The following is a 15,036-nucleotide window of genomic DNA, read 5'->3' as shown; positions in this document are numbered from 1 at the left end:
TTTTAGTTGTTTAGTAGTGTCCATCTTCATGTCAGGACTATTGTGTTAAGCAAAGGCCTATGAGCAGGGTTCTGCTCTCTGCAGTCCAAAAAGCAAATTTGTTCAAGTCCTGTTTTAACACTAATTGTTAAAGTACTGTTAATCCAGTAGGCAACTTTGCCCCAGAACTGACTGTCCCGAGGGCATGTTTGGAAGTAATGTAGAAAGTCTGTGTTAGTCAGCCTACACTTACTGCATTCATTTGTTACTTTTGAATTCCACTTAGACAACCTTCGAGGAATAATGTAATCCCTATGTAACAACCTGAACTAAGATTCCCTAAGGGTCATGGATAAAGTTGCCTTTCTCACTGTTTCTATGCTTTGCTGTATCATTTCCATTATGTCCTCCCCATCCAGATCCCTGTTCCAAAAACCCTCTTCAAAGTTTTAGATTCACCCTTACTTAGTAAGTTTCTATAGAGTCCCGAAATTGTAAAGTTGCCCAATTTGAATGAAGCTACTGAGGAGATAAGAGCATGCGGTTCCCAAAAGTGTGAATCTATTTTGATTAGCCGGTTTATGTAATGCCTCATTTGTAGGTAAGCATAAAAGTGTGGCTAGATCCAGAGCGTCCCCCACCGAGCGCAAACCCATGACCTCCCAGACAATAAAGGGAGAAGTGTCAATGCCCGGGGGGAAGTTAGCGTTATCCCGTAGTGGGATCATCTTTGAAGACACGCAGCTACGCCCCAGCTGACGCAGAGTTAGCCGCCAAGCTCTCAGTATGTCCCTGCAAACAAAGTTGTTTTTGATATCCATTGAGATGTCAGTAAAGGCAGCATAAGGCAAGACTACATGTCTCCAGGGCAGAGCTCTCAAGCTCTGGTGTATAGAAGTGTTTTGTGTTTAGTTGCCAATCTAGCATGAGACGGTTTAATGCCGCCCAGTTATAGAATTTCAGGTTGGATAGGCCTAGTCCGCCCTGGGAGGGGTGTGAATATAATTTGGTAAGAGTTATTCTTGGTTTGCCCCCTTTCCACAAAAAGCTTGTGAGGGCTTGAGTATATAAATTAACATATATTTTTGTAAGCAAGAAAGGCAGCATTAAGAGAGGGTACAAGATTCTTGGTAGAATCATCATCTTAATCAGGCTAACGCGCCCTGTTAGGGACAGGGGTTGTTTCCTCCAGCCTTCCAGAAATTAAATCATTTTTATCCAATTTTTTTATAAGGGGGAGGGGTGATGACGGGTTAGCCCCCCTCCAAATAATTGTTAATACCACTCCTTGTATAATAGCTCTAACAAAAACAACAATTGATTCAACAAAGATCTAACCAACTGAATTAAGTTTCTTTTAAAATTTTGATTAGAATGGGGCTAACCCTGCTGAGGTACCTACTTTATCTCCGTCCTTATCTCTCATTACATGCTCACACTCATCTACAAGACTTATCCAAACCTGCACCTATTATATATGGAACTCCTTGCGTCGCTCAATCAGACTTGTCTACAATTCGCAAAGCTTCAAGTGATCCTTAAATACATATAATTTACATTAAAGGGTTAGAAAACTTTGCCAAATATTACCAAAATAAAATACATTATTATAATTATAGATATACAGTATATGCATTAAAATTAACTAACTTTGTTCCAGAAACAAAGCTTTTAAATATCTTTAATTTAACTTTAAAATCTATATAGAATGAGCAGTAACGACCTCCCATAAAATAGGCAGAGTTTATGCAAGATGAATTGATCATCCCCATCCTATAGGCAAGTGTTTCCACCCATTTAATTTAAATATTAATAGGACGGTCTTTATTGAAACCTCACATGCACACTGACTGATTGTATAAGGGAAACTCCTCAGTGGCCATGTTTGAAATTCTGCTCAATAGCATGCGCAGACTGGATGAGAATGTAAGTAGTGTCCACATACTACAGGGGCTTATACTTTACTTGAGGTAAGTATAATAAGTACCCCTAGGTTAACAAGCAAGTTGATTTCATCTTAGTAAATGGAATTTAACCCCTAGACTAGCAATTGTTTTTTTTCTAAGGATAAGGCAGACAACCCATAGAGTGGCTAACCAGCAATTCTTTTTAACCCCTAGACTAATGAGCAAGTTGTTTGGTTCTTACAACAGATTAATCGCAGGAGCTGCAAAGATTAAAAACAACAGCAACTTAGGATGCAACTAAAGTGAATTATTAACTTCCAAAGTTGCTGTTAATTTTTGAAGCTCTTGCGATTAATCCATTGTAAGAACCAAACAACTTGCTTGTTAGTCTAGGGGTTAAACATAATTGCTGATTATTTACTATACGGGTTGTCTGCCTTATCATAAGAAAAAAACAACATGCTTGTTTTTCTAGGGGTTAAAAAAAATATATATATCGTTAGTCTAGGGGTTAACATGAATCTTCAGCTCTCTGGTGCGCCATCAACATCACTATCATGAAGTCCACCCTGCTTCCTGTGCCAGTATAGTGATGCTAGGACTGAGGGGCCAAGATGCGCAAACGTTAATATTAAAAGAATTATACGCGCATGCGAGCCGCCATGATGTTTCTACCTAGGTAGAACATCATTAAAGGGTCCACATAATGAGATAAAAAAAAAATTTTTTTTTGCCAAACCCATTTTTATGTAAAATAATTAGAAAACGGATCAAAACATTTAACAGGTACTTATTTGAAATATTTCATATACATAATGAGGTTTTAAAAAAAGATTTAAAAAGTTTTTGGGTTTACTATCCCTTTAAGATGTCTCCGTTGTCTGCTACCTCTCCCTCAACTTACCCCTTTACTTCCTTTAGAATGTCAGCTCACAAACCCACCTGTCATGTTAATGGTCTTACATAAAGATGATTTACAGCTTACAATGACCCTCTCCCTTTATGATTCTTGTAAATGTATTCTGATTATTGTACTCCACAAATATATAGTTAAAGGGCCATTATCATGTTAAAATGACATGTTCTGATCTATTAGAGCATGTAATTTTAGCACTAGCAACACTGAAAAGCTATATGTGTTTAACCCCTGCAAAGGGGAGTCCTGCAGACTTAATTCCGGAAATTTGTTGTATATTATATTACATTTTGAACTTATCTACTGTGATTACTAGCATATATAAATATCCCTGTCTGTTTAATTATTGTTACTACACTATTATAGTTTATAGGGATACAGTACTGGTTAGCAGGTTTCCCATAGGCGATTTTGGCCACCTCCTATGTGTTAACCAGCGCTCCTTTTTTGGTTTTATGTATTACTTAATGGGCCAGTCAATGTTAAAATGACTGTTACATAGTTCTGCACCAGGTAGCGCCGTGGAACTACATGTAGTCGGCTGTCGGCTGCTTTACACAGCACAGGATCTCAGTACATGTAGTTTAACGGCACGACTGATTGCGCAGTGATTAGACAGTGCCCCCGTGACAAGCTGTTGAAGAAAACAAGAGAGCAGAAGAGGCTGACGAGGAAGGTAAGTATGGGTTTGGGGGGGTTACATTTTTTTGCATACATAGCTAATAGTTTTAGATTTTTTTTTTTTTTAATATTGAGAGCAATCAGTTCTTGACAACTTGCATGCTCTATCAGAAACATTAAAGAAAAAGATTTGTGTTTAGTATCCCTTTAAAGAAAGGAAAATGCAAAATGTTTTAATCGTATGGTGCAATTTCTTTCTCTCAGGCTAGTGGACATTTTAAGGTATGAATCACAAAAGAACATTTCTAGTTTTCACATCCCTTTAACATACCTCCCAACATTTCAAAATTCAATAGAGAGACCCCCCCCCCCCCCGGCAAAAAAAATGAAATGTGGTGGACGGGGCTTAAAAATCATAAGACCAAAGTAATATAAATAAAATTCTTAATAAAGTCATTATTTTTTAATACACTTAGGCAGCAAATCAAACACAAGCTCAAACCACTGGTATGGCTATGTGAGCTATGTATTTAATTAGCCTTTGCAAAGACAGTGCTAAATATTTTTATCTTAATTGGACATTTAATAATAAATTCTTTAAAACTGCTCTCTGCATTCCCCAATAATATTGTAGATTCTGGCTTTTAAAGTCAGCAAAAATGCACAGTAGCACACTACATAGCATACACTTACACATGCAGATACACACACACACTACATAGCATACACTTATACATGCAGATACACACACACACACTACATAGCATATACTTACACATGCAGATACACACACACACACTACATAGCATACACTTACACATGCAGATACACACACACACTACATAGCATATACTTACACATGCAGATACACACACACACTACATAGCATACACTTACACATGCAGATACACACACACTACATAGCATACACTTACACATGCAGATACACACACACACACTACATAGCATATACTTACACATGCAGATACACACACACTACATTGGGCCCATACTCAGAAGAACTTACACATGCAGATACACACACACTACATAGCATACACTTACACATCCAGATACACACACACTACATAGCATAAACTTATACATGCAGATACACACACACTACATAGCATAAACTTATAGATACAGATACACACACACTACATAGCATAAACTTATACATACAGATACACACACACTACATAGCATAAACTTATACATACAGATACACACACACTACATAGCATAAACTTATACATACAGATACACACACACTACATAGCATAAACTTATACATACAGATACACACACACTACATAGCATAAACTTATACATACAGATACACACACACAGTTATGGATACAGATAGACACACACACTACATCATATATGGGTATCTGTAATTCATTGTATGGGGTCCTGGGGTTGGCAAGCACATTAGCTGGCAGTCTGCAGCTGCCACTGTTCGTTACCCTGGTATTAGCACTGCTCATTGTATAAAACTGAAGGCATGCTAGTATTATCACCAGGGGTTAGATATCATTATTACCAGAGGTAGGTTAGAGAGGTCACCATTACCCGTGGTCAGAGTGTATACAGCCTTCTTACTCCTGCTTAACCCACACACCATTCCATTTCCACAGGGGATATAACGGGTATCTAACCTTGTGAGAGCAAAGCCAGCTGCTTCTGAGTATGGGCCCAATAGAATAAAAAAAGATTTTTTTTTTTTTAAATGCCTGGGGAAAATCGGGACAGATGGCTAGCAACCCGGGACAGGGGGACAGACCCCTAAAATCGGGACTGTGTTGCGAAAATCGGGACAGTTGGGGGGTATGCTTTAAAAAAGGTCCTGGGGAGAACACACATGGGTGTCTTGGGGACTCTAAACCAGGGCCTAAAGTGTCAGTAATTAAACAGTAAATTCACGCTAGACATAATGATGTATTTAAAAATAAATAAAAAGGGATCTATTTCTGTTTTATTTCCCTATCAAAACTATGTATTTTGTTTAAATAGACAACCCATGGTATTGAGATAGGCCCATTTTGGTATATTTCATGCTACCATTTCGCCGCCAAATGGAGATCATAAACAAAAAAAAAAGTTAGAGCTAGTTATAAATTATTCCATAGACTACAGACTGTTTAAAAAAAAAAAAAAAAAAAAAAACACATTAAAGATGGGGTAAAAAACGTACAGCACAATGGCCCTTTTAAAGTGGAATGGATGCAATGCATTGATTTAAATTTATCACTGACATTTCCAGCAACCATAAGGCCAAATTCATAAAAACCTTTTTGTCACATTACAATAGAGGGTTATTTACTTTTTTGTTCTTTATAAATGTACAGAGCTGGAAATTTCCACTAATTATGTGCTAGTAGGAAACCACAGCAGATTAGAATACAGATAATTTTTAGATGAGGGAAATCTAATTTGCAGATCAATATATAGAAGGAAATGAGTTCTCAGTCTCAATAGCAGCATATTTTATTGTTTTAAGTAACTGACAATAAGGGAACACTTAGTGAAACCATGTGATGTCCATTAATTAGAAAAGAGCAAAATAAGCATACTTCCTTATCTACATAAAAAAATGTCGCTTTAGCCTTGCTTCACAAGCTTCCTAATCTGGCTAATATTTCATTTGCTCCAACCAATGGGTTAAAGGGACATAAAACTCACAAAGTACATTCCATGCATTTAAAACGTAGTAAAATGATTTTTGCATTAAAATATTTTTAAAGGGACAGTAAACACTTTGTAATTATAAGACATTTCTGTTGTGTTGCTATATAGAATAACATATCAGCCAAGACATAAAGGGACAGTCAAGTCCCAAAAAAAACTTTCATGATTCACATAGGGCATGTAATTTTAAAAAAACTTTCCAATTTACTTTTATCACTAATTTTGCTTTGTTCTCTTGGTATTCTTAGTTGAAAGCTAAGCCTAGGAGGTTCATATGCTAATTTCTTAGATCTTGAAGGCCACCTCTAACCTAAATGCATTTTGATAGTTTTTCACCACTAGAGGGCATTAGTTCACGTGTTTCATATAGATAACATTGAGCTCATGCACGTGAATTTACCATGGAGTCAGCTCTGATTGGCTAAAATGCAAGTCTGTCAAAAGTACTGAAATAAGGGGGCAGTCTGCTGAGGCTTAGATACAAGGTAATAACAGAGGTAAAACGTGTATTATTATAACTGTGTTGGTTATGCAAAACTGGGGAATTGGTAATTAAGGGATTATCTATCTTTTAAAACAACAAAAATTCTGGTGTTAACTGTCCCTTTAAAGTTTTTAACACAAATTAAGATCCCTTTTACTGCAATTATTTATCAATAGCCAAACTCCACCCACTATTTGCCTTATTTGGAGGAGCCAACCTGGGCTTTAGTCTACAGACAACAAGGCTAACCACTGTCATAAAGTTAGTATAAAGTGCATAATTTATTTATTTTTAATACCTTATATCAGGGCTTACGAACCCAGGTACCAGGGAGCTATTAGTGCCTTAAAGGGAGGTAAAACAAAATAATAAAAAAAAAAAAACTTTCATGATACATATAAAAGGACAATGTATTCAGGATAGAAGCTGTAAAAATATAATTATATTCAAAGTTGCTGCAAGAACACACTTTCAAACAGAATGGGCTGTTACTCATCCCCTATTGGGACATGAATTTCTGCTGCTGCTGTTTTTATATTTACTTAGCATTTCTGTAGTAAATATTGCAATATTTATTTTTTTAGTATAAGTGGCAAGATCAGCTGTTTCAAATAACAAAATAAAAATTAAAAGATCTATTTGAAAACAATGTAATATACTCCAGAAATTAAAATTGATTTGAGAACATATAAAAGGGTAGAACATAATACAGTAAAATGTGCCTTTACATTAGTATAATCAGATACATCTGCTGACAATAGTGGAAAAACTGAATCTGTTAATGAAGATACATTATTAGCTTACAAGGAAGTATCGCACTAACAGTAAATAAAGATTTGATAATCCAGAAAATTAATGTTTTTCAACAAGGAAACTCAGAACACTACCTGGAGTGTTAAAAGCTGTCAGTCCTGGTATATCAGGTTATAACGTATAAAACACAAAAAAAGTTAGGCTGATCTTTTAGAATTACTGGGCTTTGAAACTAGTCTGGTACTCTGGTTTAATGCTTGAACATACATCTTTCCCCATAAGCAGATACAGAGTCAGCATTTGTTAAACTGCTTATTCAACAATCATATCTATATACAGTCATCTATGTGCTGTGCCAGCCAGCTAGTCCCCAATGTTGGCACTATTTCTTCTGACGATACACAAGAAATTTAAATTTTTGCATCTCATTATGCAGCATTTTTCTGACCATGCGCGTAATCATTTGTCTACCCACGCGCATGCGCATATGCGTACAATGACTCCTCATTTACCCATACAATTTACCCATAGATTATGCTGGTCTGCATGTTTTCCTGCGGTGACGTCTGTTATGACGAGAAGGTTAAATCGCGCATGCGCATAATGTAAAAAATTTGCCATCTTGATAACTGGAGTTATCGATGTGGATTGGAGGATTAAAAGTTATTGCCAGACGGTGGGTTTGGAAATCAATAAAAAATCATAACTAAAAAACGGTTAATATATGAAGCGCTATTGTAATTACAAAATGCACATATTTATAGTCATCTGGCTATTGGAGGTCAATTGTTTTGTGGGTTTTGTGTCCCTTTAAGGTGTTTTACTACATAGAATTGTTATCATACTGCTTTAATTCTGATACATAGTAGTTACAGTCATAAAAAGCGCTATAGTGAAGCAATGGATCCATTCGGTAATACTAAATTCTAGTACCTCTTGGTAATAAGCTATTAAGAAGCAAATTTACATACAAAGGGGCTTTAATGGTATTATTGCTTACCATTGGTAAATCTGCTAATCCAAATATCTAAAATAACCCATATAATGCTAAATATTGACTTAGGAATGTACCAGGAGGATATTATCTAGATGTAATTTTCTAGAGCTAGAAATTAAAACATACATTAACTCTAGGCATAAGATAAACACTCTAGTTATACTAACATATCAAAGCTGGCACTGATGAAAAAAAGCGGCGGATCATTAAATCTAAATCCAAAATCAGAACATTAAAACACAATTGGATTTTGCGATAACTTTGAGAGATAATAAGCATAAAAGTATAACAATTCTTGAAATAGGTACCCCCTTATTATAGGGGTGTACTGTATACTAATTTATTTGGAAACCAGCATTAAATAGAGAATACAATAAGATGGATAAACAGTAGAGGAATCCTCAGCATTCTCTCTTCAAATGTAGGGGATAAGTAAATAGTTTCTTAAAACCAAAAATGTAAAGTTCTACTGACTTCATAAATTCTTAGAATACATATATACACAATTCGATGTTTAATTATTCCCAGTAGTTAATTACATTGTATTCAGAATTACATCCCTTCGGAATTTGTGTGTCTAATTTAAAGATCCAAAAAATCTCTTGTTTTGAGAGTAAGCAATCTCTATCACCCCTTCTTCTGGGTGTTCTCACATGTTCTATCGCCCTCCATTTAAAAGTTTTTGTAGCTTGCTGATGTACATCTAGGAAATGTCTGGAGAGAGCCGAACACCTTTTTTCATTGTGTATGTAACCTAGGTGTTCTCTTAGAAATGAGATAATGGAAATAAATTGGAAAGTGTTTTAAAATTGTATGTTCTATCCAAATCATGAAATAACAATTTGGGGTTCCCTGTCCCTTTAATGTGTCCCCATTGACTAAGATGGTTATGCTCACTGAAACCAATAGCCATTATGAAAATGTTAGTACTAAGTACTGGCCTGCGATTCCTCAATAACATAAAGGAGCACTTTCTGATACATGTAAAAGGACAATGTATTCAGGATAGAAGCTGTGAAAATATAATTATATTCAAAGTTGCTGCAAGAACACACTTTCAAACAGAATGGGCTGTTACTCACTCACCCCTATTGGGACATGAATTTCTGCTGCTGTTTTTATATTTACTTAGCATTTCTGTAGTCAATATTGCAATATTGAATTTTTTAGTATAAGTGGCAAGATCAGCTATTTCAAATAACAAAATTATAAAATAAAAATTAAAAGATCTATTTGAAAACAATGTAATATACTCTAGAAATTAAAATTGATTTAGGAACATATAAAAGGGTAGAACATAATACAGTAAAATGTGCCTTTACATTTACATTAGTATAATCAGATACATCTGCTGACAATAGTGGAAAAACAAGTCGGAAGACTGACAAGCAGGAAGACACCCGTGGTAATCTGCCAATGAAGAGACATTATTAGCTTACAAGGAAGTGTCGCACTGACAGTAAATAAAGATTTGATAACCCATAAAATTAATGTTTTTCAACCAGGAAACTCAGAACACTACCTGGAGTGTTAAAAGCTGTCAGTCCTGGTATATCAGGTTATAAAGGTATAAAACACAAAAAAAGTTAGGCTGATCTTTTAGAATTACTGGGCTTTGAAACTAGTCTGGTACTCTGGTTTAATGCTTGAACATACTGTACATGTCTTTCCCCATGAGCAGATACAGAGTCAGCATTTGTTAAACTGCTTATTCAACAATCATATCTATATACAGTCATCTATGTGCTGTGCCAACCAGCTAGTCCCCATTGTTGGCACTATTTCTTCTGACGACACACAAGTCTAGTGTGGAATAGGTATCTGGATGCTGCTAAAGAAAGAAATCTGATATAATATATACATCGCCCCTCCCACCCCCTTTGACCGTAGCAGATTCTTTTATTTTAAACTGCTGTTCCATGTTGTTGTTAAAGTAATATGTTACAGCATATAACCATTTTAAAAAGCTTTAGAAAGTATATTTAAATATTAAGAAAGTAATTTGACAATTCCTCATATATTGACAATTCAATGTGTATAAATCAAAGCAAAAACAAAACAAAAAACAAACAAGCCAAAACCGTATTATAGAATGTACCTACACATAATCTCCACAAGCTTTATTTAATGAAGGCTTTCACACAGGATAAAGCTGCTGCTGATAAGTTTATCATCTAGATTTGGATGTACCCTTTTATTTGAGATACCCTTCCACTGGTATTTTGTAAGTCCCGTTTTCTGGCTCTCTGCAAGCTCTACTCACCCGGTGCATGTTTCCAGTGTCCAGCTGGATGGCTCGGTTTGCAAATTTCATGGCTCTCTGCAGAGGCCTCAGAGCTCCATCTGATGCCGAGGTAGCCATATCTGAGTCAGAAGAATAGTAAAAATATGACAGTGCCCGGAACTTTCGCGTTAGAGCCGGAAATTCCACCGGATATATTAACAGAACGCACAAAGACACGGAACATATTACCGTCCGGACTCGCAACTAGTAGAAGATATTAAAAGAGGTATAGCTCGCCCCCTGTCTGACCCGTTCTAATACTGCATGAATGGTCACTTATTTACATAAAGGAAACCTAGCGAGACAACAGTTTTTATACACAGGGTGTTATACCTCCTCCATTCCTTCAGTGGTGCTGTCGTTTACAAATCTCTTTTTATGTTTATCCTACTGCTTACAAAACTTGGACTCGATGGCGGCTTCCAGGATTAGGTTTGGGGGTGAGACCTAGGGATGAAGCCAGGGCGAAACAAACGAAAACCGGGCTCTGAGCTCAACACAGCTCGGGATCCTGTCACAGAAGAGGTCGCGGATCAGCGTAGGCCTAAAAGGAAACGAGTGTCAGAGCCCAAGGAGCAGCAAGAGGGTGAGAGTCGCTAGTATGGTTCAGAAATACGTAGATCAGAATAAAGATGTAGACCTCATTTGTCTATTGGTCGCTATTGATGGATACACTATTGCAACCTCCCACTGGCTGTCTGGGTTTTAAGGGGACACATACTGCAATGGCTATGATATTCTCTTACCAAAGTACCAACAGGTTTTTAGTTAAATGGGGGACTAATTTGGTAATTGCCCATTAGTATGGTGTTAAGACAAATACATTTTTTACTGAATTTAGAATTTTACATTTACTTCCCCATATGATAGTTTACTGTAAAGGTAAACAGATGATGATATTTTTTTTAGATAGTCCTGAGGGTGCCCAATAAGAAAAAATGTGAGGCTTCATGTATCAAAAACCTTTCTGCTGAAATTACAATAAGATCAATTCTGGGCAGACAGTGGCCATGATATTTTATATTGAAATCCCTAAGTAATACAGTATGATATCTTACTGTTTAGTTATTGAAAGAACAATAGTTAGGGACCCATACTTTTGTTCTTTCAATAAGCAAACAGAAAGGTATTACCCCTTTATATTATATCCCTTTATATTATATATTTGTTTTGTATATAGGCTACAAACAAAAACTCAAAGTTCAGGCTTTTTTAAAAAAAAAACATAATGATATCCACTAGTAAATAATACCCCTGCCTTATTTGGGCAGTACTCACCAGGGGTATACACAAAAAGTGTATAAAAGGCATAGGTGTTTCCAAGTTTGAGGTATCGTCCATCTTTTTATTCATTTTAGATGTCAGTGGTTCTGTTTTGAGGCTGTGAGAATACAGATTTTAATTTTCTATTTTTTTGTATAGTCCTTTGCTGATTAGCCAGTTGTATATGTATCCTGGAACTGTGGGTTTACTGTCACATACCTGCCATAATGCTCAGAGTTTTGGCTTTATATATTCCTTTTTTGTCTGTATATATGCCTTTTTGTCTGTGAAGCTTTTAGATATGTGTCTGTTGGTTTATCATGTATGCCTGTCCTGGTCCTATTAAATTGCCTCTTTTTTTTTTTTTTTTTTTTATTGAGGTAAAATGCAAAAGTAACATAACAAAACAAAGATATGTGTCCAGTAGCAGATTAAGAGTGGTAAAGTCAAGTATAGATTTTACGTACAAAAAATAAGGTTTGATCTAATCCTTAAGGCACAGAAATCGACACTACACTTGTTGTATTTACAGTCATGATACACCCAGGACCAAAAATACAAAAAAAAAAAGAAACTTCAGTTATACAATATAACAATGTCAATAGCCAAAAAGTAGTATTTGAGTGAGGTTATGGTATACTATCTAATATCTCTGCTGTATCACTTATAGCATATGTAATTGGTAGCGTTAGGGGTTAAAGTGCGACAAGCCTTATTATCTGGACACATGATCATGATGCCTCAATTTTGTTGTTTCATTAGAGATGGTCCCTAAGTCTCTATAGGAATCATAATAATATTTGTCTATGTAAAGTAGAGCATATCAGGGAGTTAGCATTATAAATTTATTGGGGAAAAGAAAAGAAAGAGATACAGCGGGCAAGAGCCGCTCAGGTTAAGAAAGTAATAGAGGGGTGCAGGACAAGGGAAGAGGAAAGGAGTGTGAGACAAGGGAAGGGGATGGGGGGGGGGGCGGGAAGGGGGGGTATAGGGGATGGGGGGGGCAGGAGTCGGTTAGTTTGATTGTCCAGCAGGGCTTCTAGAGTTTCATGCCTTTTGGGTATAAAGGGGGAAATGTTAAATCAGGGGATCTAAGTACTGTGTGATATAGCTCCATATGTCTGCATGTGAGATATTTAATTAATTAAGTTCCTATATGCGGTGCAGACTCTAGTTAAGAAGCCTGCCACTGCTGCACTAAAGTGTGGGTTAGTGGCCTTTCTGTGTTACTCTGTATATATCAGGAGGTGTATATCTGAATTAATAAAGTTACCTCTATGATAGAAGCCTATGTAGCAAACATAAGAGTAATATTGAAGAGAGACCCATTCTGCAAGGTAATAGTGTCTCCATGTCAGCTAATTTAGGTATTAATGCTTTAGAGACAAAATGTAAACCCTAGACATCATGATATGGTTTCCAAAGTGATAGCTAGGGTTTCATTTAACATCCTGTTTACACCTAAGATTAAAAATTTTCCTCACTTGAGATATAGCCTTTTAGTATAACAATATAAGTTGGTAAACATGAGAGGGGGAGTGTGAATCTGTTTCAGAATATCAAAACATTACTATCATACATGAACAAGTGGTAAACAAACAGTGCATAGAATCCTAACACAGTTAAATTATAGAGGATAATACAAATCCTTATATAGTGTCCCCACTATAAATAACAGTAGGGCTGTTGCAAGAGCTGGGGAACTCTGTACTAAAAGTACTATAACCACAGATAGTCCATCCATGAGGTGTATATATACGTTCCAGTCACTCTCATCAAATATAAGACCGACCATGCCAGCCACCCGGATCGAAAGGGCCCTGCAGAGAGCCAGTAGGACGCTTCATGACTTCACTCTGCGTGAGCTCCGAGGGACCCGACAACTGATAGTCGCTTTTCACCCTCGGCTGTAGAGGAGAAGGTAAGTTATGAGTGTGGGGGCTGCGATATGAAATTGACTGACTCGTTATGGCAGAGTACTCCTGCGGCACCATCCTCGGCTTCTCCGTGCGTCTCCACATATCTTTCTCAGCGCCCATTTTATGGCGACTAGGCAGCTCTAATGCGATTAATAGAAAGATTTTTCCCCTCCGGTCCCAATTCGACCGGCCGCCTCGGAACAGGAGCGGAGCACAGGGCTGCAGGTGTGATGAAAAGGTCTGGGTTAGACTCTGGTGTCGAAAGAGGTATAGATTGAGTATCCACGTCAGTAGGCCACTTAAAGAGGATAGATGGGACACTGCTGTTTTCAGCTTTACTCTCGCCATGGGGACAAGAATATCACACGTTATGGGCCTCTGTTGGTATATTATCCGCCATGCTAGGATCCCCCGCTGAGTCATCTATCGGGTCCTCCGCTTCCAAAGAAAGGCATCGAGCCAGAGAGGCAAACTGCGCTTCCATGCGGAGTTCTAAAGCGGCAAAAGCCGTCCTGATCAGCGAGTCCATCCTCTCTATTGGGCAAGGAATCCCAAACGTTCCAGACAAGTAAGTATCTAGGGAAAACCAGGGTGTAAGCTCAAACGTATCCTTGCATCGAGGAGTATCGATCGTGACAGCAGTGATCAAAAGGCTCTCAAACTTTAGGGGATTGTAATGTCCATGCTGCCGTTGCTGTAATGGCGGCTACCCAGCTCTTCTAAAAGTCGTCTCCGTGAGTAGCATAAGAAGCTGGTCTCCAAGTCAGTAATAACTTCCAGCTAGTGCACCCATATATACTGTGAGGTTTAAGGTCACTTTAGTTGCTGAAAATTTGGTTTTTGCCGGCTTTTAGTGGAGTTTAAACTATTATTTGAGCAGGAGCTCTCAGTACCTGCGTCTGCTCAGCTTCATAGTTGGCTCCGCCCCGCCTTAAATTGCCTCTTTATACCTTCAATGGTGGCATTAACTTATTTTGGGTCTGTTTGTTTTACTTATTATTTAAACTTATATTTGACACATTCATATCCTTATAGCACATAGTTGGTGTAAGGCAGCCTTCTTTGTGATTATAAAATAAAATGCTAAATTATTTATAGTATATTTTACCAGGACTTTGCATTGCAATTTAATAATTTATTTTGCCCCTTTCACATAATTTCATTGTAATTTTTTTCCCATTTTGATAATTGCAAGTGCACATAAGAGGTTTCCGAAGCC

The 15,036-nt window shown here is 37.1% G+C and overlaps 2 protein-coding genes across 2 annotated transcripts in view; one reads left to right on the top strand and one right to left on the bottom strand.

Moving 5' to 3' along the window:
- Nucleotides 1-11,004, bottom strand: part of VPS9D1 (VPS9 domain containing 1) — a 134,133-nt gene extending 123,129 nt beyond the window's left edge. Inside the window, exon 1 of the mRNA XM_053699362.1 lies at nt 10,615-11,004. Within this exon, the coding sequence (XP_053555337.1) occupies nt 10,615-10,713 (99 nt within the window). The 5' untranslated portion in view covers nt 10,714-11,004. The remainder of the gene's footprint in view (nt 1-10,614) is intronic.
- The window catches only part of ZNF276 (zinc finger protein 276), an 80,352-nt gene continuing 76,182 nt past the window's right edge, over nt 10,867-15,036 (top strand). The window contains exon 1 of the mRNA XM_053699360.1: nt 10,867-11,221. Coding sequence (XP_053555335.1) covers nt 11,089-11,221 — 133 coding nt within the window. The 5' untranslated portion in view covers nt 10,867-11,088. The remainder of the gene's footprint in view (nt 11,222-15,036) is intronic.

The sequence above is a fragment of the Bombina bombina genome, chromosome 1 (assembly GCF_027579735.1).
Source record: "Bombina bombina isolate aBomBom1 chromosome 1, aBomBom1.pri, whole genome shotgun sequence".
NCBI classification, from domain to species: Eukaryota; Metazoa; Chordata; class Amphibia; order Anura; family Bombinatoridae; genus Bombina; species Bombina bombina.
This window is presented reverse-complemented; position numbering and strand designations above follow the sequence as displayed.